The sequence below is a fragment of the Balaenoptera physalus genome (assembly GCF_965194825.1).
Source record: "Balaenoptera physalus genome assembly, chromosome: 4".
Taxonomy (NCBI): domain Eukaryota; kingdom Metazoa; phylum Chordata; class Mammalia; order Artiodactyla; family Balaenopteridae; genus Balaenoptera; species Balaenoptera physalus.
In genome coordinates this window covers 136669806-136696884 of record NC_138891.1, presented here as the reverse complement: position 1 = coordinate 136696884, position 27079 = coordinate 136669806, and the positions used below count along the sequence as shown (strand labels likewise).

General features: G+C 45.1%; 1 protein-coding gene across 5 annotated transcripts in view; it reads left to right on the top strand.

Moving 5' to 3' along the window:
• The first annotated feature begins 553 nt into the window (after positions 1–553).
• Positions 554–27079, top strand: part of RUNX1 (RUNX family transcription factor 1) — a 247393-nt gene continuing 220867 nt past the window's right edge. For 2 of the 5 annotated variants that reach the window (XM_082458839.1, XM_082458838.1), the window contains exon 1: positions 554–2410. In XM_082458839.1, coding sequence (XP_082314965.1) covers positions 2353–2410 — 58 coding nt within the window. In that variant the 5' untranslated portion in view covers positions 554–2352. The remainder of the gene's footprint in view (positions 2411–27079) is intronic. The other 3 variants (XM_082458835.1, XM_082458837.1, XM_082458840.1) reach the window with 3 other exon arrangements.

The window sequence follows — 27079 nt, the reverse complement described above, 5'->3', positions numbered from 1 at the left end:
AACTGACACATCCAAACCCTCCCCTCAAGCATCTGGACACGTAAGGCTAAAATCATCTGGGGAGTTCCTAAAATGAGATATCCAAAGGATTTAGCCGCATCACCACTTGAATTTCTAAGTCATTATTAAGTGTCAGCCGACTCTGAAGTGACAGCTGCATGTTACAGCGTTGGGCTCCTAGGATCCTGCCAGGGAGTATTCAGTGTAGCAGAGAGGAAAGAACTCGATATGGGGTTTAACCAGCCACGACTTTATCAGGGAGCCCAGAAACATACTGTTAATTATCTTCACAAAGGATTTGCATTGAGAGTTCTACGCAACACGCATGACACTGAGATCTTCATAAACTTCATAAAAGAAATACACACATTATTACTCTTTCAAATATTAATAAGGTGTCAACCTTTGCCAAGCTAACTTCACACAAGTCCGGGAGAAAGCAGTCTCTCGAGTTTCAATTCCTGCTTATGTCAAAACAGGAGTTAGTAAAAATCATGTCTATTCCTTTTAAAAGCCCTGCGCCATGGCCTCTGAGTGTGTTATCCCTGGTGCGTGGGGACGAAATTGAAAAGATGAGGGGAAAACCTGAGGAGTTGTCCTGATAGTACAGACTTTACAGAGTGCATTTGCTGGCTATCACAGACCAGCTTGGAACCCAGGGTTGGCATTTTAAAACCTCATGTCTCATAGTTTCTCTTGACCGTGTGCATTGAAACTATATACAGAGTGCCGTGGATGACGTATATGGAGCAGAGCAAAAGAAATAAAGTCATTAATGGGGAAAGGAGATGCTTATTTTGGAACTTCAGATCAATATTTGATTTGTTAGTAGGTAAAACCAATGGGCAGGAAAAATAAATAAATATGTGTGCCCAGGATGGCTGGCCCACGTGCAAAATTAGCCTATTTTTAGCACTTCCAAGCAGGCATGTCTTCTTCCTAAGGTAGAGGATGAGCTATATAATATTCTTTCATCAGCCTCTTGCTCTGGAGGATCACCACCTCTGGTTCCTCTATCTTTTGTGAGGTCTTCTTAATGCTCTCAAAGTACAGTTAACAGTAGTCCCGGGCTGAGTTTTACCTAGAGGTATGAATTAGCCTACTGATTTGAATTGAAAAGGCAATACAGTGATCTTTCATGGGTGAGAACAAAAAATAAACAGTTGCAAGGTAGCCACTGCTTTGACCCAAAATACAGAATCTCTCTTTTCTTTGTTTTCCTTTAGCTTCCTAAGTTACATGTGTGTGTATGTGTGCGTAAGAGAGTACTATAATTTTATCTCTTTATTGAAAAGATGTCCAGTTAGCAGGAAGAAAACCACAAACTTTTGGTTTTATTAAAATGGTCTTTTGATCACAAAATTAAAATGCTTTCCTTTTTGCAGGCTTTAAAATACCAGTAAGTTGCTAGACCCCCTTAGGGGTCAGACTCTCGTCAAAACATTTCCTTTTAGTTTTTTTTTTCCTTTTATAGTTTCACTTATGCCGTGATCATCTTTACCAAGGGCTGAATTCTCCTGAGCCAATGCCCAGCATCTTAAATGATGAGGTCCACATCCTGTCTGAGCAGCAGCCCGACGCTAGGGTTGAATTACTATTGAATAAGCAGCAATGAAATCTTTATCAAAATAATCAGGAGTTCCCAAAACCACAAATAACAACAACGGGACTCAAGTTGTACTAAATCAGCAAAGACCATTGATAAAATAAGAGACTGAGTCACTTTCTTCTACGATCTCTCTCTCTCTCTCTTGCAAAGTCTACTCGGCTATTTTCTTGCACCGCCCGGGGGAGGGCAGGTGAAGGGAAGGAAGGGCATTGCTCAGAAAGTAAAAAAAAAAAAAAAAAAAAAAATTGACATCACTGAAGTCACATGATTGGCAAGAACCAATTAAGATGGGCTGTGGAAAGGGGAACAGTTAAATTTGTAATTTGGGTTGTGTGAAAACTTCTTTGGGCCTCATAAACAACCACAGAACCACAAGTTGGGTAGCCTGGCAGTGTCAGAAGTCTGAGCCCGGCATAGTGGTCAGCAAGCAGGACGAATCACACTGACTGCAAACCACAGGGTTTCGCAGAGTTCTGATGATCTCCATCCCACAGCCAAGACGCCGCTTTTTTTTTTTTTTTTTTAATCTTTACCAATTTGAATATTTGTCTTCGCAAAGGTACATTTCTTTTCATAAGGCTCGGGGAGCCCCAGAGGCGTCGAGGGGGGAGAAAAGGAGCTGTAGGAAACCATGGTTGGGGGTGAGGTTAAAACAGTGACCTTTCTTGGGTTTTCGTTCTTAAGGTAAAAGAAATCATTGAATCCCCCGCCTTCAGAAGAGGGTACCTTTTCAGGAGGAAGCGATGGCTTCAGACAGCATATTTGAGTCATTTCCTTCATACCCACAGTGCTTCATGAGAGGTGAGTACACTCTGGGCTTTTAATATCTACTTTTGCTCAGCTTTGCTGATAATGAAGTGGCAGCCTGTTGTAACTTGGTGCAGAGAGAGCCCCTGCCGGTTCCCTGTCTGTTTGGTAGGAGGAATTCAGACTCGGGCATATGATTTCAAGACTATTGGATTACTTATTCATCAGATGGCCACTCTTCAGAAATGTTTTCATAAGTACTTAGTTAAGCTGTTGAAGGGTTCAGTCGGTGGGTGAGAACTTTGTCAAGTGCAAGTAAGTTGGGCTGCTCCTGATTAAAATCCTAGAGATTAGAAAGTTTGCAGGAAGCTTTCTGGGTTTTCTTCGGTTGCCCCTTGCCTGGGATGACAGGGGCTGAGTTGTCCTGCGCTGGGCATGCAGTATGCCCCACATGCCAGCCTGTCCCGGGCTTTAGTGGGCTCATGCCCGGTCAGCCAGGAGGGCCGGTGCCAGGGAGGGCAGAGGCGGAGGTAGGCTCACAGCCCGGGCGGGAACAGCAGGGACAAAGTAGCAAGTCAGTTGTCTCCAAAAGGCAGAGAGAACAGGAGCTGGGCAGACTTGTGTAGGTTGAAAGCCCTAGGATGGGGCCATGCTGGGTTATTCCTTGCAGCCTCAGTGCAAAGAGGCAGCCGGCTTCTTTTGAGAGAGAAAGAAAGCAAAGAGTACAGAGGTTTCTCTCGCCAAGAGCAATGAAAAAGTTGCCTAAATCAAGTGTTTGTGGCAGCTGAAGTCATTAGATTACCCGTTTCCTAATAGGAGCAGCTACTGTGGGATACCTGTCTGCATTTTTGCAACCAGCCTCTTGAAATACACAGAGCTGTGGTTGAGCTCTGACTGTATGAGTACGTGTTTGTGCATGTGCGTTCTGTGTATCTTTGCTGGGAATATAAACCAACACAAATAATAACATGGAAATGTCACGGAGGCATTGCCGTGCGCCGGGGCAAGCACTTTGACCAGTGCCCGCGGAGTGTGGCTTGATGGTTTGGCAGAGCTGGGATGGAGTGGGATGGATGGGATGGGGAAATAATTAATTTTCTGGCTACAAACTCTCGCGCGCACCCAAATAGTATCTGTGACTCATTATTTATTCATCAAGCCAAGTGAGCCGAAGAATGCAGAGGGCTGCCAGCCACTTTGTCACAACAAACGCTATTGTGGATGTCACAGAGCTTCTATGTTTCCGGGTCTCTGAAATTTAAACACTTGACAAAGATGTGTGTGTGTGTGTGTTGGGGGACAGTAGGATTTCAGACGGAGAAGAAAGCAAGTCATTAACGGATTCAAAGCTTCAAATTAAAGGGTTTTCAAGTGCTTCTTTACTGGCAGCTGAGGACATTTTAGTGAAGTTGAATCATGCGATGCGTGTGAGTCACACATCCTCACGGCGATGGGCCGAAACGCCGGCCGCTGGTGAGAAGCTGTGGACGACTCTCGCTGCATTTCCTCTAGGCCGCTAACAAGCAAGGAAGCAATATTTGTAGAATAACAGAAAAAAAAAAAGATCTTCCTGCCTCGACTCTGCTTTCAATACCCCCTCCAGACGATGATTGTTTCCTATTCTATCAACTCAGGAAGGCAGATTCAGGAAATTTTTCAACATCCCACTGGGTAATAGATTGGATTTCTGTGTGCAGTGCTGGCCTGCCTTCTGTCCTTACTGGTCGGACAGCAGAGATAGTGAGGGGACCCGGTGACCTGCTCAGACGCCGGGAGAGACAGGGAGCTCAGCCTCTAACGCAGCCCCACAGCCGCTGTGTCCCCAGGACAGTCACCAGCCCGCCCCAGGTTAGGAACCGGTGGCAGTTAGCTTTCAAGGGGGCAGTATGGAGCGGACCCCAGGACCCCAACCAAGACCTAGAAGGGCTCGTGGGAAAAGGTCTTTTCACTCCTTCCTCTCAAAAGGAGCTCGGGGCCTCTCCTAATCTCTAACTCAAGAATATAATATTGCGATTGAATTTCAGAGAAGCAAAGTGAAATCTTGGCCATTTTCACAGCTCACTTTATCTAGGTGATTTGTCAAGCCAAGGGTTGACATTGTCTGCGTTAGCTGTCCACACCACTCATCTGAGCTGGAAAGGGGGCAGAATGTCATGGCATTTGGTACTATGTGGGCAGTGCCTCCGAGTGTGATGCTAGAAGAATCGCCCTCCTCTCTAGCAAAGTGTTCTCCTCAGGGTCGGTACCCCTGTTTCCCCAGCCCGCCATCAGCGGCTCCCAGCACTGTGGTCATTTCTCACTGCCTGTAATTTATAGCGTGTGTGCCCTCCCCGGCTGCAGCTCCGAGCGAGCGGGGAAAACATCTTGTTTTGTTCCTGGGATGGTCCTTTATCAGTGCACGCAATTCTCACAGGAGGAAACCCGTAACTCATTTTCAGCAAGATACCCATGTGGAAATGGAGGGGAAAAAGAAATGTGGCGCCCAGCAAACCATTGTTCCCTTCCGTGTGACAGGCAAGCGAGAGTCTGAGAGCCTGGCATGCAAAACAAGTGTGGTCTACCACAGAGAAGGCCGCTCTGTTTCTGTCCCACTGCACCGGCTTCTCACTGAATGTGCTCAGGCAAGAAGATGAGGTGTGATTGAAATTCCCAGGCATGATCCCACGTGGTTCACGGCGTGAAGTCCCTGCAGGACCCAAACTTGGGTCCCCTGGCGGGGTACCACGTGTGGGCCCTCAGAGCTGCGGTAGGCTTAGAGAGGAAAAGCATCGGCACGTATGTTTTTGCAAAATGCCTCAGGTAGCCTTGTTCTTAGAAGTGGCTTAGTGGTCTATGCAAAGCCTGAATGCTAATATGCCTCCGAGTTCCTAGAACCACAGGTAAAAATCTCGGCGGGGCTGACTCTCCGCTGTCTTCTCGAGGCATCTCTCAAAAGGAATTGCAGGATCCAAGTCTGCACGTGTGAAGCGTGCTTCTCTGTGAGCCTCGGTTTGCTACTTTTTTCAGAGAAATATTTATGAAGACACTTCTGGCTCTACTGAAGTTTTAAGATCACAGAAAGCCGTCTATTTAACTGGGTATCAGACACCGTGTGAGATCTGTATTAGTTTGTTGGGCTGCCGTAACAAAGTACCACGAACTGAGTGGCTTCAGCTGCAGAAGTGGATTGTCTCATGATTCTGGAGGCCAGAAATCTCATGGCGAATCCTGGTGTAGCTTTGTTTTTTGGAAGGTTTCAAGGTGTCAGGAGGTCGGTTTCTTCTGAGGCTTCTTTCTTCGGCTTGTAGAAGGCCATCTTCTCCGTGTCCTCAGATGGTCTTCCTTTGTATTTACCTATGTCATAATTTCCTCTTCTTACAAGGACACTAGTCATATTGCATTAGAGCACACCCGAAGGACCTCGTTTAATCTTAATTTTCTCTGTAAAAGCCCAATCTCCAAATACAGTCACCTTCCGAAGTACTAGGAGTTAGGACTTCAACGTATGAACTTGGGGAGGACACAGTTCAGTCCCTAACAGTGTGTGTTAGCAAATCTGATTCCCTCTGACCCACCAGGAACCTGTACTTTTCCTAAATGCCCTCCTGGATGTGGAAGAATCAGACCCCAGCTCCCCCATGTGAGATGCAGCTTTGCATTCTGAAACTGCTCACACATTTTGAAACCGAGGGGGAAAAAAAAGGTGTTAAAATCTATCTAAACTCACAATCATAGCCTTTGCCATTTAGTTCCTTTGCATGCTAAGAAACCTTTGAAAATGACAAGGCAATTTTGAAATGTTTAAGCTTTTTAAAAGAGCAAAAATCAGTCCCCCAAAAGGCACCACCTCCTTGGCTCTGCCTCTTCCCCAGGGATCGTCCCTGTAATTCCAAACCCTCCCAAGGCACACTCCCCCCTTGGGGGTGGGGGACAGGCCACAGGAGGCCCCGCATCTGCTGACACTCCAAGCGCGGGCACAGAGAGCCACCAAGAGCACAAGCAACTTCAGAAGGAGCCACTGAGCCAGAACCTAACCAGCAAGAAGACTTGAAGCGCTTTTGGAAGCAAATTCATGGCCGGGAGATTTCTCTCTTCTCTTGAAATAGATCTGACATGTGTACTCTGGAAAGCTCTGCCCCTTTACTGAGAAAGAGAGTCATGCTGCGGCAGAGGGAGGCTCCAGGGCCACTGCACTTGCAGAATCTAATAGGGAAACGCTTGCGGGTGTCGGTCTAGGGCACAGAGCCCAGGAGTTTGTAAAAGCAGCCAGGACCAGAAAGAGAAGGGGCAGGGGCTGAATGAGGGGCAGGCACAGACTTAGTACAATGATGCCCTTTTCTATCTTTTCCATTTTCCTGGCTTTTCCCAAAGAGCAGCTTCTCTCTTGAGCTTTGGTTTCCTCGTGCGTAAAGCGAGGATGGTAGTAGGACCTATGGTTAAAGTACCTGCGTGGAGGGAACTAAACAACCAGTGTGAAGCGCTCAGCACAGTCATAAAAAAAACGGGCAGTTAATGTCAGCCATGGTTACTGATGTTCAGTTTCCTAAGATGACACTCAGGCAAAGCTGTCTACTCTCAGAACGGAGAGGCCACGATGCCGTGGGGGGACCCCGGGAGAGGCTCCCTGGAGACAGAGTCCCAGGGGTTGGGGAGGAGATGGTGTGGAAGGTCGGAACCAAGAAGAGAGGGAAGGGGAGGTCTAGGTGAGGGTCCCCCCAGGGCAGAGGTGGGGCGGCAGGACCACAGTGGGGTGTGGGAGGTCCACCTCTTCCACACCATGTTACCCTTGTTCTACTTGTAAGTAACCAAAAAGAGGACAGAGGAAAAGCAAGTACTCTTTACGTAACTCCACGGGCTTAGCTTTTCAATATCGAGGCTAATTGGGGCGTGTTGTATTGGAATCTTGACAGAAGTTTGTCCTCCTTGAGGTCCTGGTATCGCTTTAGTCTCCTCAAGGCCCTTCTTAATGAAAAAGCCACTTCGCCCGGTGACCCTCTGCAGGATCCTGGCTCCATGCTTCTGGTGACATTTCTGACCATGCATTTGTCAAAGCCCAGCAGTGAAGGCACCTCGGGTGCTTGTCGTGTTGGGGGCAGGAGCGGAGGCTTCACAGGAAACTCAAGCGAATTTTCAGTTTCTCAGGTAACTTCCTAGTGACCTAGATGAGTCATTAGACATCTCTGTGTCTCGTTTGAGTTCTGCAAAAGGGGCTAATAATGTTCTAGACAAGCTTGCCTCCGAATGACAGAGTTCCTGTTCGAAATCTTTGAACGTGTCAGAAAGAGGTACCATAAAATGCATCACACATTGTCTTAGTTTAACAACATGAAGCGACTATTTTTTTTTAATTATTTTATTTTCTGGTGGGAAACAGCGATCCTACCATTTCACATGTGGCAAGCATTTTCCCATATTCTCTCAAAAAAAATTGTTTTTTCCAACCCCCATTCTTCAGAGAACTCTCCAGAAGCTACTCTGGTGCCTGAACAGACCTTAAAAGTTGCAAAACACTTTTTTCGGAAACTCTTGTTCCTTCAGCTCCCCTGTCCCTTTTCCTTGGGGCCGTCAATCCCCTGCTTCATTCAGCCTCTTTGCTGAGTAAAATAAGCCTCAAGTGATGTGTCTTTCTTGGCCTGCTTTCACCCCTGCCCCCATAAGATGATGCCCCAGAGTGGCAGAAAGGGAACATTTCCTTTAAGAGCTTTGCAGGCTGTGAACATAATCAGGGGGTGCGTTCAGAGAACTATGGGTGATTCTTGAACATGAAACAGAGTTTAAAGCCTCACGTAACCTTTGACCTAGTAAGATGGACACTCCCCTGATCGCACAGACTTCCCTTTTCGTAGGAGACACATCCCCTCATCCTCTCTTAGCTTCCTGAATCTCTTGCTCCCTAATATCTCTCTCCCATCCTCCTCCCCTCTACGCTCCTGATAACACTGAACAATGCCAGAGAAGGGAGAGAAGGAACTCAGGTGGAAAAGTAAACCATGCATCCGAAAGCCGACTGAAGTGCTGCATTTTCTAACAGTGACATAAAGGGCGTAAAGCTCTTGTAGGATTTACCAGTGAGAACTACGTTTGGCTGTACATTACGGGAAACTTGACTACGGTGGCTCAAGCAGCCAGGCACTGATGGGGAGTTAAGTGGTCCAGGGCTGACGCGGCGGGATGCCCCTGTGTTCTGGCTCCACCGCGAGATGCCTGAATCTCAGACCTGTCCAGGCAGGAAGGAGATGAGGGGCTTCAAACCCTTCTCCTTGTGAAGCTCCATCTTTTTACTCAGGGAAGGAAGCCCCTCTCTGCCAACTCCCCCTTATGTATCTCATGGGCCAAAACAATGTCACAGGGTCTCTAGTGGGAAGGAGCCTAGGACAGTGGACTTTTCGCTTGCCAGACTGCTCCCAGGCAGATATCCTGTTTTCTCCAGGTGACATCTCACCTCCTATGTTTTCCATGTGGACAGTGCTTCGAAAATACACGCAGAGAAACTCGAAGTTCTTCCTTCAGTCCTTCTTAGAAGTTGCAGGTGGATGCTGGGGGTGTGGGAGAGGGTGATATTTATCCTTCTTTTTCTTTCTTTCTTTTTTCTTTTTTTTGCTTTATGGAAGAAAATGAAGGCACCTTGAAGCAAAGGTCCTTTTTTTTTTTTTTTGGAAGTGTAATTGATTTACAATGTTGTGTTAGTTTCAGGTATACAACAAAGTGACTCAGTTATATACATACATACTATATATATAGGATATATAGAGAATATATATATATCCTTTTTCAGATTCTTTTTCATTATAGTTTATTACAAGGTATTGAATATAGTTCCCTGTGATATACAGTAGATTCTTGTTGTTTATCTGTTTTATATATAGTAGTGTGAATCTGTTCACCCCAAGCTCCTAATTTATCCCTCCCCCTGCCCCTTTTATTCTTGACTTACTGAAAGCAAAACAGGCAGGAGATGGGATGGGGCGGAGCAGGGAGCTGGTTAAAGGGGAGTCAGGGTTACACCTATTTTCAGGGTCAAAACCCAGAAGCACCCTTGACTCCCACATTGTTAGGAAAGAAAAACAGCCAGCCTTGTACGGACGGGAGTGCGGCTTGTATAAGAGCCACCACACCTGGCCCCTGGGTTGATGTATCTATTAGTAACTGGAAATAGTTTCCTTTTTTCTCTTCCTCACTCTTTTGAATTCTCAAAACCCCACAGCCCACATTCTACATCTTTTTTTAAGAGAATTCTTTCCTACAGAATTTCTTGAGGGAAATTTTCTTTTAAGTCACCCTCCTTAAATTTACCTAAAGATGTTTTTACCTTTGATTGAAATACGACAACCAGATAATACCCCTCTATCTGGGAGATAGAACACATTCATACCTTGTATTTCCGCAAGTTACAGATGATTTTTGCTTCGTAATTACTGGCCTGTCTACTTCCTGAGTATGGATACAAATCTACCTCCCTACAAGTCAGTGCCTTAAAAAAAAAAAAAAAAAAAAAAAAGCCTTTATTCAGTTTTTCCCTGAAATAAGAAATAGTGTAAAGCTTTCATTTTGCTTTGCTGCAAGATTAGTATTCATTGAGGATCACTGCTTTTGAGGACAACACTGCCCTACCAGCCCGTGGTCCTTCTGTGTCTATTTTCAGATGGACTTCTTTTTAAACAGTGGGCTCCCCCAGACATTTTAGGGGCCCCCAAGGTAAAAGGTCACCCAAAATGGAAATCGCAGTTGGCTAGTTGGGCTTGTTCAATGGCTCTGCTGATTTCAAGCCTGATGCTCCTTTGTGTAAACTTGCAGCCTGTGCTAAACTGATGCAAAGTTAAGGACTCAACTTAAGTCTTGAAACCATGTCCATTGGGAGAAATATGTGACTCCAACATTTTGCAGAACTCCTGCTTATCTTCCCTGCCAACCATCTGGCTTTTACTCCTGGTCTTTTGGATGTCCTCTGTGAAGACTAGGACTCCTAAAATAAACCTTTTCTGATCTCTGATAGGGAACAAAATGATAAGATATGAGCAATAAATCAAATATATCCTGGGACCTCAAACAAGCTTCTGTCTCCTCTTCTCCTTGAGAGCTATATTGGTCTTGATCAGCACTTAAGTTTTTCTGAAAATGTGTAGGAATTCAGATTTTTTCATTAGTAGTAGATCCTAAAGACCGATCTAGAAAATATTGCAGTAGTCCGGTTGCTAAATAGAGATATGTTAAAAAGAGCAAACAAAAGTCAGAACCCTGGGATTAACAGATATACACTACTGTATATAAAATAGATAAACAACAAGGACCTACTGCATAGCACAAGGAACTATATTCAATATCTTATAATAACCTATAATGGAAAATAATCTGGAAAAGAATACCTATATAGATATACATGCAAAATGGAATCACTTTGCTGTACACCTGAAACTAACACAACATTGTAAATCAACTATAATTCAGTAAAAATAAAGTCAGAACCCTGAGCACACTGCACGCTGTTTGGTGGTCACAGGCTGTTGTGGGTGAGTTTTTTAAGGGAGGCTAAGCAGAAAATCTTTAAGGGAGGTCATCAGAAAATCTCTCATTGCTCAGGGGAGGAATAATTTCCATTTTCTGCGCACAAAAAATCTTGACACATATAGGCTTTGATGTTTATTTTTTATTACAGCTTCAAAACGTGCAAAAGAGAATGTAGACTAAAATACGTGAGTTAGGGTGCCATTTTTCCAGGAGCAGTTTCAATGCCAACCACAGTTTGCTGCTTTATTACACAGCTTCTGTTTGCACTTTGAACTACGTGCATGAGGCCCCTCATTCCACACCATCTGCAGGCTGCATCTGCTTAGCCCCATCCACCTTGCTAACAGTCACAGCTGAACCTGACATTAACCCACTTTGAAAGTGTACAGTTTGTAAACCCTGAAACTGCATATAAATATATATATATATGCAAGGGTCTGGAGGAACTAAGAGGAAGGGAAAAAATAGCCACATCTTTTATGAGTTTGCTCTCTTGTCTCTTGCAATCCGGCCTGAGCAACACGGAAGGATTGGGCAGAGACGAAATGATCTAGGCATTGATAGGTATGAACAGAAACTCACACTGCTGCTTTATTATCATTGACTCCGCCATTCATAAAGATCAGAATGGCTATGACTCTCAAAGTCCGAGAGGAGAGGAACAATCACTGAACAACCTTAAACAAATATTAGGACTGCGAAGGGGGTGGGGTCGTATAAAGAAGTACAAATGCCAACAATGGAAATGCTGTTCAACTGCCAATCATCCCACATCATTACGTCCTATTAAAAAAAAACAAAGAGCTACACCTCCTACATGCTTCCCTCTAGGTTGTGTTCAAAACAAAGAAATAGTTGTATCCTAGAGGTGGATGAATCTATTTAAATAACAAATGAACTACAAGGCATATAAACTATGAGACATTGTCCCGTGTGATACTTTCTAAGTTATGTGTGTGTGTTTTCTATATATAACTCTATATAGTTTCAGTTGGTATCTGAAACTATATAACTGTATATAACTATATATAACTATATATATAGTTATATATATGTGGCTGGAATCATCTTAGACATCTCTCTGTCTTAGGGCACCACAGACATTTCCTTTTCCGAGGTCCCACCACTGGTCAGTACCTGAGTCAGAACCAGAAAATGGGTCAGCTCTCCTCCTGACCCTAGAGTTTTGCAGACACTGGACTTGGCAGACTGATTCCACTTGGGGGTCTAAATAATCAGCAGACACCTCGCCTAATCATGCTCCATTCCTTTGCCTTAGTCAGACACCACAGCTCTTGACAGGCCAAGTCCCTTTCTCTGTGTGGAAACATCAAGTAGACAATTTACGTGGCGCCCACAGCCGAGAAGAACTGCTGCAGGTACGTGTCAGGAATGGAGTGGCCTCACTGGTGCAGGCTGGACGCTCTTTCCTGCCCTGTGGTTCGGGTGTCCTCTCTCACCCAGAAACCCAACACTGCCTTGGCAAAGCACCCACCATGTGCCCACCGTCCCCCTTAGGCAAGTGTACGGTTAACCAGGTTGCTTTTGATGAGAATCTCTCGTGAAATCTGAACAACCAGCAGAAGAGCAAGCAAGTGTGTTCACACAGAGGGTGCAGAGACCAGCTCTCAAAGGAACCCCCGGGAAGTGTGCGATTGCTGTCTTCAGACCAGATCTGAACCCAGCTACGATTCCCATTAGGGATATCTATCTTCACAGCACTCTGGATTCAAAGCTCTTACACTCAGAAGTGGTCTCCCTCAAGAGAAATAAAGCCCTCTCTCTGTCTCTCTGTCTCTGTCTCTGTCACACACACACACAAGCAGGTGTTCAATTCTCACGCCTTAGAGATTCCACTGGCATCTCTTCCCCCGATGTACTCAACTCAGCGAAGCGGCTTCCAAGTGGACCAGGAACTGCTGAGCAGCAAGACAGTCATTTCCAAACTCTTCTGATCACGCCAAGTATAAGTAAAACCTATTTAGCATGCCCCCAAACCTATGCACATTTATTTATTTAGAAATTACATGCCTGCACTACCGTACTCATATAATTACAGTATGCGCAGTAGACAACACATCCCCAAAATAGAAATTAAAATAAGATAAAAACTAAAAAGGCAAGTTGTGATGTTTTTTCCTTCTCCTCCCCCCATGAATATCTCAGTTTGAATCAGGAGGTCCCCAGATACCTACACTTTTCGTGTCTTGCTCGCTGGGACTCAACTTGTACCAGCAGCCTTGAGTCCTTCAGCTGAAGTTCCAATCAGTGTGTTTTGTTTTGTTTTCGTTTGGTTTGGTTTTTTATTGAAGAATAGTTGATTTACAATATTGTGTTAATTTCTGCTGTACAGCAATTTCTGCTGTACAGCAAAGTGATTCAGTTTTATATATATATATATATATATATATATATATATATACATTCTTTTTTTATATTCTTTTCCATTATGCTTTATCATAGGATACTAAATATAGTTCCCTGTGCTATACAGTAGGACCTTGTTGTTTATCCCTTCCATATATAATAGCTTTTATGTAACCTCAACCTCCCACTCCATCCCTCCCCCATCCCCCCATAGGTGTTGAAGCATCAGCTCCACTCCAGAAGGAACCGTGTGTTCTTGAGCCCCAGCCCTGCTCTATGAGCTGTCATTGATGGGGAGGCCACGAGAAGGACAGGCTTGACCACCGAGTGGGTCGGGGAGAAGGGAGCCCAGCGCTTTGGGGCCAGGAGGTTCATTTCTACCCCCTTACCAGCACTGACCGCCTGTGTGAACTTGACTTGCTTCCCCAATCTTGCAGAGCCTGGGTTTCTCACCTGTGAAGTGGGTGCAATGATCCCTACTTTGGTTGGTTGTCAAAAGGGTTTGAGATAATATATACGAAGCAATGGACACAGAGAAGAAGTCCATAAGTAAAGGTAACTCTGGAAAATGCCACTGAAGGTGTACAGAATGGAGGTGGGGCAGGAAAGGAACCTGTGCTAAGCCCAGAACATGGCCCTGTAGCTGTGCCAGGGACCAGCATGTAGTAGGATGAAGAGCTGGGTCTCTTCCTCTCACCATGCAGCAGTGCACAAGCGGTCTTAGTGCTCCTTGGAAGACGCTGAGCTTACAAATATTAAAGAGGACCATAGCAACAGGCAGTGTTTATTGAGCATATGCTATGTGCCAGCACTGGCACCGCACCAAGCCTTTCCTTGTGTTACCTCGTTAAATCCTTCACACAAACCTGTGAGTAGGTACGCTCATTACTAATCCTATTTTATTCAGGGGAGCATGGCATGCAGAGGTTAGGTAACCTGCCTGAGTTTAAGCTGCTGGTAAATGAGGGGTTTGCTCTGCAGACCCCACGGTCTGCCTGCAGGGAGGAGGGTGGATGTTACCATTCTGTCAGTTTGACACAAAAGAGAGATGAGCTTTGTGGAGTTAAAGACTGGCCAAGGCCCCTGGACAGCAAGTGACACTATGGGGGGGCTGAACCTCAGGTGGCCTCAAGCTGAGGCCACTGTCCACTGTCAAGTTCCCCGTCCTGGACTGCTTGCATGATTCTGGATGCATTCGGTGGCTTTAGGTCCCCAACGTCGGTGTCAGTGGCTCCCCTGACCACTAGTTTCATCCTCATGGCCCCTCCCCATCAGAGCAGCCCCCCAAGGGAGACATCCTGGTGGTTCCATGGTTGTCCACAAGGGATGCTTCTCTAAGCCAGCAGTGCTCAAAGAAGTGTACATCGCAATCTCCTGTTCCCAAGATGACGGTGCGATGCTGGCTGGGGGTGAGGGTGGACGGAGACCATGACTAAGTCTATCTTCCTAACCAGCTAGTTGTCAGTTTATCAGTCTGGCAGTCCTTCTGGGGTAAGACTAGTTTGATTCAGCAAAGCACTTCCCCAGAAAACCTTTAGGAGGCGCTCACTCTCAGGGTCACGTAAGGCTGACCCTGCTCTCACATGACTTGGAGAGACATTCTGTGCCCGAGATACCTCTCTTGCCCCATCCTGGTCCATGTCCTGGGACCCACGTACAGAAGAACCCATGGAACGATCCCTCCCCAACCAAAATCAGGGGCCTCAAACGGGAGTCCATCCTTCAGGACGCCGGGGAGCCCCTGGGAGGCAGCCTGTCAGGACCTTGACCCCGGCCAGGGTTTTCAGCAAGGTTCCCAGCAAACACCCACATCCAGTTATTCCCATGGTTGGGATAAAAATTCCACCTGGAAGCAGTTGATAGTAAAAGTGGCCTCACGCCCTCCTGTCAACAGAAGTCTCCGCATCACAAGGTCCTCAGTTGTAAAGCCAGAGACCCACTCACCGATGGGCCTTTGGGAATCATCTCTCCATCCTTCTGCAGAAACATCTGCAATTTCAAAAGTCCACGTCACCAGCCCTCTGAAATCATTACAAATCTTTTTCTCCAGTAGGTGGGTTTGAGGTTTTCTTTTTTTCTCTCTAACCTTATTTGTACAAAAGGCATTTCTCATCGGCTTATTCTCCAGCGAGTTACCACAGAGTCTCAGAAAGTTCCTTCCCTTTCTCCTTGGGCTCCACGTGGCAAAGGACGGAATAATTAATTACATGCCCCCCGTCCCCACAAAGCCAGGTCCCAGCCAGCCCCGAGAGAGTCCCCTGCTCGCCTAGAAACAGGGAGACCCACCAGCCTCTAATTGTTGTTATGCAAACGTCTCAATGGGAACAAATTAAAAGGTGCTCGTGCTAATTATTCTTCATGATAAAACTAATAATAAACTAAGAAAGCTCCTTTGGAAAGGCGACCTTGTGTGAGACTTGCTTGCCTTGTACCAAGTATGCAGGGAAACAAAAACTCTGTGGTATAAACTGAAGGTTATAGTTGGGGAATTCTTGTGACTCAGAAAACACCCTTGCCGTGCTTATTTAGCACCGTCTGCATACACCCCAGGGCCTGGTCTGTCCCAGCCCCACTTCCCTCCTTCCCTCTTCCATCTTCTCTCTGTGAGTTCCACTTGACCTTTACTCAGGCTTTGGCTCCTTCTGGGGAGCCCTGGCCTCAGGTCCAAGCTGACCTGCCCACAGTGGCCTCACACCATTTTGTGGGACACATTTCACCCCCAACAGGAACAAGTCAGTTTAAAATCCAACAGGTCATTTATACAGAAGTACTTGGAGTTGTTTCTCATCTGTACAGAGTGACAATGACGGTGATGCCACCTTATAGACCGTCGTGAGGCCTGAGTTAGGAACACCAGAGGGCTGCCTGACACACGGGACACCTCAAGTTGATTCTACCGATTGTAAAGCGCTTTTCCTTTCCACCTGATTTGCTTTTTTTTCATTAGACACCGTTCTGCTTGATTTTCCTGTTTTCCTCTTTACACACTATGGCAACCCAAATCCCAAAAGTGAACCCTGATCCTGTCATTCATGTGACCGCACGTGGGCATCTAATGCCTCCTTGCTGCTGGCGGTGAATGGCTGATGTACGGGGCGAGGCGTGGAGTGTGACAGAAGGAGCCTGGGGCTGACTCGGGGTCTCCACTGGGGTTATGTGCACCCTCGCACCCTGATCTTCTACTCCCTGTAAAACTAGGAAGCAGGTGCCTGAGATCTGTCAGCTCTGGTGTTTTAAGGAAGGCATCTGACGTCATGCAGGCTGAGAATTTGCCCTGAATTAACCTCACCAATGTTGACACGGGGGACGGGCTCATTCTTCATTGAGGGGGCCTGTATATCGCAGGATGTGTAGCCGTGACCCAGACCCGCACCTACTAGATGCCAGTAGCACCACCTCTCCAAGATGTGACAACCAAAACTGTCTGCACACATGGCCCAATGTCTCCCAAGGGCTACAATCACCCTGTTTGAGAAACACTGCTCCAGGGAACCCTTAGGAGCCAGTGCACTATGGTCAATTCCCATTTATTTATGGGCCAAGGAAATAAAAAGATGCAACGAGTTGACCCTCTGCAACATGTTTGTACTCCTACGCCTAGTTTGAACCCTGGTCCCACCTCAGCCCCCTCGTGCTGGTTCAAGCCGTCCACAGAAACTAACAGTCCATGAGCAGGTAGCTTGAAAGCAGGAAAGTCAGTTATATACCCCATAACCAAGAGCAGAAGCTAAAAGCATCCATGATTCCAGTCTGCTGAGGACAAACCAGGAAGAACTGATACACTGGGATTACTTTCTAGAGGAAGCCGGGCCTGTTAACTCAATCTTTAATAATTTTTCTACTGAAAAAACTAGGGCAAGGGAGAGAAAATTAGGTACTCCTAGAACAATGCATCCAGGTTGCTTTGGTTAATGTACACTATGATTAAATTCAGAGGACAGAAGTCAGCTGATAGGAAGTGATGAGAAAGCACTGCTGGAATGTCAAGTTTTATTGAACAAGCACTATTATGAAGCACTTTCCGTGGGCTGGGCCCTGTTGCAAGTGCCTTACAGATAGAACTCATATCATCATTGTCACGTAGACAGTGGGGACAATTAGCCTCCTCATTTTACACATGAGTGGCTAAGGCCCAGAGTGGCCCAGAGATTTGTCCAAGGTCACACAGCTGGGAAGTGGCAGGGCTGAATTGAACTCTAGTCTGGTTTTGGCTCTTGAGCACTTAACTACTAAACTATGCATATTCCCAAGAGATGGCCTTCTAGAGAGGGTGTAGCCTGGACACTCATGTCCTCTGAAATAAATTCAAAATGAGTGATCTGAGTCTCTAATTACAGACATCATGGGAAGTAGGACTATGATTTGATGATGAAAGAGCCCTTAACTTTTCTAAAACTGTATTTGAAACACGTGGTACTGTCAGTCTGAATCCTTCTAGTGCCTGATTTGGAATAACTTGTTTTCCTTCCCTTTTCGTAAATGGATTGTTAGCATGTCTTTGACGAGGCTCTTGAAATCTAGAAAAGAGGTAATCAAAAAGACCAGCTAATGATCGAGCCAAAGATCACTGAAGATTTGGTCAAAAGTTCCAAAAATCCCAAAGCACATTCAGTTTCACTTTTCTACATGCTATTTTCAAATCCCCTCTGGGAGTATATTTCTCCATGCTCCTTTGCACAATTTCCACCACTCTCATAATTTCTGGTAACAAGGTCACTAGAGCCACCTAAGTGGGCTGTTGATAAACGGAGGGAAATCATTGTGCATGTCACAAGTGCTGGGACATGTGCCCACATGGGGTATAAGAGCAGGCCTCCCCACATCTCCACACAGACATGGATGGACACAATCTATGTTTGCTCCCTGAAGCAGTGGGGTTACCACAGTGATGCTCTGATGACCAAGTCTTCTAGGATACCCACTGGGAGCTCATGCAAAAGGCCATGTTTTGGTTATGACTCATTTATTCAGTCCATATATCTACTGTAGCACTTACCAAAATATAATGCAAAGTTTTCTGTTTATAAATGTATTCTCCCAGAGACTCTGAATTCTTTGAGAGATAAGCTCTCCTCATTTTTCTCTTTATTCACAACACATGGCAGTGTGGGGGCACTCAACAAATGTTGGATGGATGAATGGATGGATAGATAGATGGATAAATGAATAGATGGATGGATGAATGGATGGATAGATGGATAAATGGATGGATGGATGGATGGATGAATGGATGAATGGATGGATAGATGGATAAATGGATGGATGGATGGGTGGATGGATGGATGGATGGATGGATGGATGAATGGATGGATAGATGGATAAATGGATGGATGGATGGATGGATGAATGGATGGATAGATAGATGGATAAATGAATGGATGGATGGATGGATGGATGGATGGATGGATGGATGGATGGATAGATAGATGGATAAATGAATGGATGGATGGATGGATGGATGGATGGATGGATGGATGGATGGATGGATAGATGGATGGATAAATGAATGGATGGATGGATGGATGGATAGATGAATGGATGGATAGATGGATAAATGGATGGATGGATGGATGAATAGGTGGATGGACAGGTGAATAGATAGAAGGATGAAGATCCATCAGCCTTGTACTTACTGCTGAGGTGTAGAAACCCCAGTGGGTATGAGCAGAAGAGTCCACAGTAGTGTCTCCACCCACACAGCCACAACAGGGAGCAAGTAATTGGACCTCCAAACAGACTTGGTTCCCCCTTAAGACTTGTGATCAGCTAAGAATAGGAAAGAGTGTGTGGGGATATTGGAGCAAAGAAGAGCAGGTGGCAGGGGCTGGTTCCACTTCTGTCCAAAGGGTGAGGAGCTAGAAATCCTGTGTGTGTTCCTTGTGGGAGGTTAGACAAGTGCAAGAAGAAGCATGTGAGAAACACTACATAGTCAAGGGGATTCTTTCTGTTCCAGAGTTGATTGGTTTGTGCATTAAATAGAATACCTATGTGGAAAGATAAATGTCTATGACCAAGAGAGTCATAATCACAGGACTGACAATGAGATCCAGTCCATTTCCCATTGGGTTACCTCTATGACACCAAACAAAGGCCAGAAAGGATGCTCTGTATTCCTCTGTTATCTGCTCAAAGAGACCTTTTTTTAATGGGAGAACTTAACCATGTTTTTTCCTGTTCAAAAGACGAAATTAGTGGAAAACCAGAAAAGGTTTGGTGAATAACTTACAGTAGATGTGGCATGAAGTTCTAGGTCTTACCTATCTCGGTGAAATCGGGGAGCTGAGTGTGCACTTGTCCTGTCCTTATGGACCTCAAGCCCATTGTGCCCGGTGCTCCTTCTCTATATCCCTCAATTTAGGGGAGAATTTTCTTCAGGGAATTGTTGGGCAGGTGATGTTGTATTGTGTGTTTTCCCCTTCCATTCCAAGACCTTTGGCACCTGTTGAATAACTGTAGGGTCTGGTGCTCCAAATCACCCCTGACCATTCCCCAAGAGTCCCTCTGCACCTAAATCCCCTTTAGCCAAGCCTGGACTTCGGTCACGTGGAAACACTCACCTTTGTCCATAGCCAGGTCCACATATGAGAGGAATTCCGTGAAGGTTGGACCTCATTCTTTGCTCCATTGAAGAATGTTCATTAGTGGATCTTTTGTCCAAATAAATGCCTTCTTATCTTTGTAATTGTCATACTTTTCCTTAAGATTTGGTCTCCTGGTTCCTTCCTCATGGGTCTGTTTGTTCAGACTCCTTTCTTTTATTTAGATCATATACAGGGAAATTCTTGCCAGAGCAGTCCTTTCTCATTACTTTTCCCACTTTTTTCTCCATGCCTATCACCTTCAAATGTCTCAAATCAGTGGTTCTTAACTGGAGAGAGAGGGTAAGAGGTGGGGGGGTAGTTTTGCCCACAGGGCACATTTGGCAATGTCTAGAGACATTTTTAGTGGTCACAACTGGTGAGGAGTAGGAGAAGTGTATTGGCATCTAGGGGGTAGAGACCAGAGACCAGTACCTTTTAGGTACTGAACATCCTACAAGGCAGAGGACACTGCTCCCACAAACAAAGAATTATCAGTTCCCCAAATTGGATAGTGGTGACAAGGTTGAGAAATCCAACCACCAGAATGATGGTTGTAGAGATGTATTTCGGCCCCTTTTTCCCTCTTGGTGTTTTACTTTCTAGAAAGTGCAACCCTCATTGCCTCCCAAAATTGGGAAAACAATTGTGCGTGTCTTCAGAACAAGTACCTGTCAAAGGGTAAAGGGGGAACCTGAAAGGTCTTAGAAATTACGATGGTAGTTGTCACGAGGATCTCCAAGGCCTTTCATGATCCAGTATCTATTGTAGTCACCTTAATGTTATAAAAGGGGACCCTAATCTCTGTATTATGTGGAGGAGGGAGCTATCACCTTAAACAGATGGTCTGAAGACTATCATAAAGCCTTTGAGCATCAGAGGAAAAGGAAGAAGACAGAAGAGAACCGAGTATGAAAAATCAAGGCTGGAGGAAGCATTGAGAGACCCCAGATCAGAGGCTGGAAAGAGGAGGCAAGGAGAAGGAGTCCTCGGAGCAAAGTTGGGGGCACCACCAGGCTGAGGGTGACCAGATGGCCGACAGGGCTGTGCCTGAAGCCCAAGAAGGAAGGTATTTCTACAGAGGCTGCAAGATTCCCTTAAGAGAGAAGCTAAGGACTGGAGGGCAGCAGCAGGGTAGGACAGGAAGAGCGGTGGGACAGAGGCTGAGATGATAGTAAAGTGTGGGAAGCAAAGAATATCCTAGAACCTGAGGAGACATTCATCCAGGAAATACACCTGGGCTAAGGGGCAGGGAACTATGGGTTACTAGCAGCTGCTGGGAGCCAGGATCTCTCAGCAGTCTCCGTAAGTTATTACAATGACCCACTCAATGCCTTGTGACCTAATATTGTTAGGTTGACTTTGAAGATGAAAACACGGAGGCTCAGGGTTTAGATAAGGAAAACCAGAATTGTGAAGCTTAGAAACGTTAAGAAAGGAGAACAAGGTTGCATGATGAATAACCCTAGCCACGTCGGGATTAAAGCAGAGGTATGTTGGGAGTTCCCTGGTCGTCTAGTGGTTCGGATTCGGCGCTTTCACTGCCATGGCCCAGGTTCAATCCCTGGTCAGGGAACTGAGATCTCCCAAGCCATTCGGCGTGGCCAAAAAAACAAACAAAACAAAACAAACAAACAAAAAAAAGAGGTGTGTTTATAGCTTTCCACTAAATCATTAAAGTACTACCATTCTTTTAATCTGCCTAGCTATATGTCATACCCTGAAATTTCTTCCAGTCTGAGCTTGGAGTTGGGCTATTGAGCTGACCACCAACTGGGCAAAAAGGAAAGAGGGAGGCCAGCCAGAGCAAGGGACAGTGGGCCACCCAAGAAATCTACCACTGGGGGATGGGCATGAAAAGCAAACACCCTCCCTGCGGTTCCTTGATTTAATAATCTAGATTTCAAGTAGAATGAAAACTATATTTAAAAAAAAGAAATTCCTTCCCCAATTCATAGAGCAGACAGATGAGTGAGGGTCCACACTCCCTTTTTCTCACTTTCTCTGTGTCTTTTGTGACCACATAACCAGATTATCAACTCTCTCAACCACCACCCCCATTTCCCTTCCCAGCTTCTTCCGATCCTAGAACCTAGTGTACCAGGTTCATCACACACTGTAAAACATGTCAGTAATGACCCATCGGTAAATTTACTGAACAGTTGATGTATGTGTGATACCGTGTTAAAAAATGTTCTGGAATACAAAGATCATATGGCATGAAATGTCTCTCCAGAAGCTTACTGTCTAGTTAGAGAGGCCAAGCAAAGCGTCAGAAATAGGCAGTGAACAAAATGAGAATTGAACAGCACAGCCCTAATACAAGAGCCATCACAGGGCAGGAAAATAACTGATCGCTGAATGAGGAACCGTGATCTGAGGAGGTCTTGGAGAGGAAGAAGTCATTTTTTACAGGGCTGGGAAGACGCAGGAGGTGAAACGAAAGAGGTAGCCAGTCAGACTGGGTCAGGGCGTGCTCGTGGGCAATGAAGAGGCCACTTCAGCTCACTGGTGAACAGTGAAACTGAAGGCAGACCTTTGAATGCTGCAGCAAGACCGCTGGACTTGAACTTGCAGACCAGGCAGTATGTCAGAATCCTCTGGCGTGTCTGTTAAAATGCACATTCCTGGATCCCATCCTGGACGCCTTGAGAGACACAAGGCCCAAGGGCCCAAGAGTCTGCATTTTAACCTCCCTGTAATTTTAGTCGTACTCTGAGAAACACTCGGTAACAGGAAGCCCATGACTGGTTTTGATGAAGTTAAGATGGAATCTTCGTGAAATTTCAGGGTTTAGCAAAATTTAGCCAAAATTTTTTCTACATCTGACAGCACCGCCTCAGGCAGGACCTACACATTCTTGATTGCAAGTCCTCTCTGGCAATCTTATTCACATACTATGTATTTCCTAGTCTAGCCTCTCAGCTAGTACTTAGTGCTAATTAAACGTGACTCAAAAACATATACTTTAAAGTGCATGCCACAAGATCCTCAAGGTAGTCTGAGATCCGGTTGGGTCTGGAATACTCAAATATGGGCTCCAAATTCTGTACCACTACACAAAACTAGACAGCTTCTGAGAAATGTGGACATTCATTGAATTCCAACTGTGAGATGCAAATGTTTTCCTCAGTAGGAAAGGCCCTGACTAGGTTGGGTTTTGGGGGGTGTGTTTGTCTGTCCCACCCATCCCCCAACCATCTCTTGGCTCAGAACCTAATCTAGACTCTCCTGGATCCCTGAAGGTGTTGCCAATGAGGATTTAAGAAATCTCTTGGCTTTTTCAAACTTCCGTTCCCTCTGGAGCACAAAGGAAGTTTCTTCTCTATTAGCAAGGTGGCTGGTGTTCAATCCGAGCCACGGGAATAAATACAGCTGGGCTGACATACTTGCACGGCCTGCATTAGGATTCGTTCTAATGTGGAGTCCTCTGTATGTGGCTTGTAGCCTGTACAGAGACTGGCGGCCAGAAATGTATGGAGAAGGACTGGACAGGAATCCCCCAGAGCCTTTGCCGTTCAAAGTGTGGCCTTTGGTTCAGCAAGATCGGCATCGCTGGGAACTGTGTAGAAGTGCAGCATCTCAGGCGGCGTCCCAGACCTGCGGAATCAGGGTCTGCACGTTCACAAGAGCTGCAGGTGATTTCCGTGCACGTTAAAGTTTGAAAAGCACTGTCCTGTATCTCCAACCTTTCCCATGATTTGGGCCTCTCTGCCTCGGGACGCTTGCAGAGATGGGACAGTGGAATCATTTGCAGGGCAGGGGGTGGGGACGTGGAGGGGGACGGCAGCTTTCACTCCCTCCTGCCTCCTCGCCCTTCTTAATATTCTCCCAGCGGCTGCACCTGCAGTGTCGTCGCTTCTCTGGGAAGCCTCTTGAAACAGAGCCCCCTGGCCTTGCCTCTAGGGTGGGGCTGCACTACCTCTTTTCTCTCAAAGAGCCTGGGATGCTGACAGCCTCAGATGGAGGCATCCTGTTTGTCGAAAAATAAACCGGCAGTTAAAGCAGGGTTGCGAGAGCGAGAAAACCACAGGCCTGCGCGCCTCTGATAACGCGCGGGCGGGCAGCTTTTGCAGAAGTTCCGTCGCTGCAGCGCGCCGAGCCCCACGGCCCGCGCCACCGCCGCCTTTCCTGTCTCGGCCGCTCTCGTCCTCGCCGTTTCTGGCTGTTGCCTCTGCCCTGCTCTTTCAGTTACTTCACCCACTGTTTTTTCTAGAGGATCCCCTCGCTGCTCCCTGAGGAGGGATGGAGGGGCTACTCCCCTGGCGGATAGGCGCGCAGATCCCTGAGGGGCCTGAAATTTACAAGCTGTCACGAAAATGACAGTTCAGGAGAGACTGAAGTTTCTCTCTCCCCTGCAGTATGTCATGCTTTGACCTGGCTTTAAAAAAAGAAAGACAAAGAAAAAGCAATCCAGATGGGACCTGTAAGACCAAAATCTTGTGTAAAAGGAACTCCCAAGTCCAATATCCAGATTGTTTTCTTTCTTGGAGTAAAGCTGGCCTGGCCTGTTTCCCTGCGGTGAATAACTAATTACCAATCTTCCCCTTTTGGGGGATATTAAAAGCTCTTTCCCCATTCGCCTGTTATCAGATAAGCAAAGCAGATGAGAGGTCGGTGGGTAACCACAGGTACAACCACAGGATTCGCTGGAAACCAAAGGACTTGACCCTCCAAGGCAAAGTGTGTAATTGAGAATTAACCTGAAAATAGGTTCGCACAAGCTGTAAAACTCACTGTTCTCAAGTCAGGAACGCAGACTTCTCTGAGTGTAAAAAGAACAACCGCCCTCCCACCCCGCCACAAACACACACAAAAGGACATCTCCCGTCACAGAAAATGGCTCCTACTGGGGCTGATTGAAAATACAGCAGACCACCGTGCTGCCAGGGGTCGGGATTATTGCTGGGGCCGCTGGCTACCCTGACTAAGGCTCTCGTCCTGAAGTTTCAAATTTGCTTCTGTTATTTTTCTTTGCCCAAAAAAGCAGGCTAGAAACAGACCACACACATTCATTAATGTTTCTGTGTACATGATGAATAACTACGCTCGGTGAATAAGAACGTACCTATTTTTAAGGATTTCCAGAGAGCCCTGTCATTTTTCCATTTCCTCCCCGAGAAACTTCTTCAGATTTGCTAACTCTTCTTTTGAGCAATTCTCCATGGGAAACCACTCCTCACACCTCTAATTAAGGAACTCCTGTTCCCATTTCTATGACCTTTTGTTCTTGTATGGCCTCATGTTCTATTGTCATGTTCTCTTGGTTGGAGTTCTTGGGTTTGATGCAAGTAAATAAAGAGACCCATATATTTTGGCTAATCCAGGTACAGACTCTAACAAGGAAAAAGTCAACTGTATAATGAAATAAAGGAGTGAAAACTCAAGTCAAAGGATGGTTGATTCTTAGGGACAGAGGAGAGGATGAGATGGGCTGACATGAGCCAGGTAGGATTGGTGATGTACACAGTCTAATGGGGAACACTGGCTGTTCTCCTAAGACTGGCCTAGGGCACCGGAGGCGCTGGGGGTGAGGGTTATGCTGCTGCTCTGGTGGTGAAGGGCCAAGGGAGAGCTCTGAATGCACTTAAGAAGGAACTTTTCTTTTGCGGGCCATTGCCTAAATTGATGCGTGATTATTTTTGTTATGTACTTTGCAGACCCCAATGAAAGGTCCTAAGTGGACTTCCTTCTCATTTAAAAATTATCATAAACAAATGAACACAAAGATTGTGAATAGAAAATAAGACCTGATTTTAACTGTACATTCTGGAATTTACACGTCTATAATTACAGTGTCCTTCAGAGTAGTCCCCTGGGGAAAATACGCCATCATTCCAACAGCTGCATTATTATTTTAAGCCTTTTGGGAGCTGCTCTTTTGAAATGACTTTCAGGGCAGCTTATTGGTTAAACAAGTCAAACAATCTCCTGACTTTTACATCCACCTCATTTTTGACCCGGACAAGCATTACCAGTCTTTGTTAGCTACATTATTTATCGCTAGTCTCCATCTTAAATGGCTTCTGGCTGTTCCTAAAATTCAAATCCATTGCTGATGTTCCAGACATTGTGGTTATTCCAGAGAATATGCTCCGTCCCATGAATGCTCTTATGAAAAAGGAATTCTAGCTGGATGCTCAGAATTTCAGCATCACCAAAATATAATGTAAAGTTGCAAGGTATCTAGGTTGAAAGAGGAAATATTATCAGCCTACAACCTCTTATATAGGGTCTAAAAGGTCAGCTTCAACTTACAGCCACACCTGGTTAAAAAGAAAACAAAAAACAAAAAATAGCCAGCCTGATGCACTAATGTCATGATGTAGTACTTTCAGCCTTAGGCTACTTGCACTGGATAGGAACTTTACTGTATAACTTATCCTCACTATTTAAAAAGTTAAAAGATTAAGGTGCAGAAATTGAAATTCTGTAAAGTCTTTTGGGGAATGCTAAGAGATCAGCTATTACCCAAGACATGCTCTAATTATTAATAGCAGGCTGATAAATACATTGTGCTGTATCAGGGTATTTGTTTGTCTGCTGTAACAGAGAGATTCCAAATTATTTGGGCTTCAACAAAATAGAAGTGTGCTTCTCTCCCTTGGAGAAGTTTGGGTAGGTTGGTATGGGATCTTCATAATCACAAGGAATCAGGTCTCTTCCCCTCTAAAACCTGGTTCTTAACTCATGGCTCAAAATGGCTGCTCTAGCCCCCAACATCACATCCACATCCCAACCAGCAGAAAGGGAGAATATGGAAGGAGAGGATCTATTCTTTCCCTTTAAGACCAGGCTCTGAAATTTGCCACAACACTCCTGCTCACAATCCATTGTCTAAACAAACACCTAGGGGTCACCTAGCTGTAAGGGAAGCTGGGAAATATAGTCTTTTGCTGTGCAGCCATGTGCCAAGCTAAATATATATATTTATATCTATTCATATTTAATATATTAGCATATATTTATATTTAATACAATATGAAAAATATATACATTTAATATAAATATATGATATATAATAATTTAATATAATATAAAATTAAATGTTTAATTTAATATATAATTATATTACTATATTACTACATAAAATATAATATAATTATATTAATTGTAATAATATAATAGAAATAGTTTAAAGTATAGATTATAAATATATTAACATACTATATTTTTCTGATCATTATAATAATATAATGTATCTTAACATATTAAACTAATAGTATAATACATATCAACATCTAATATATAAACATGTAGTTAATATATTTAGATTTTAGATTTTATCTATATA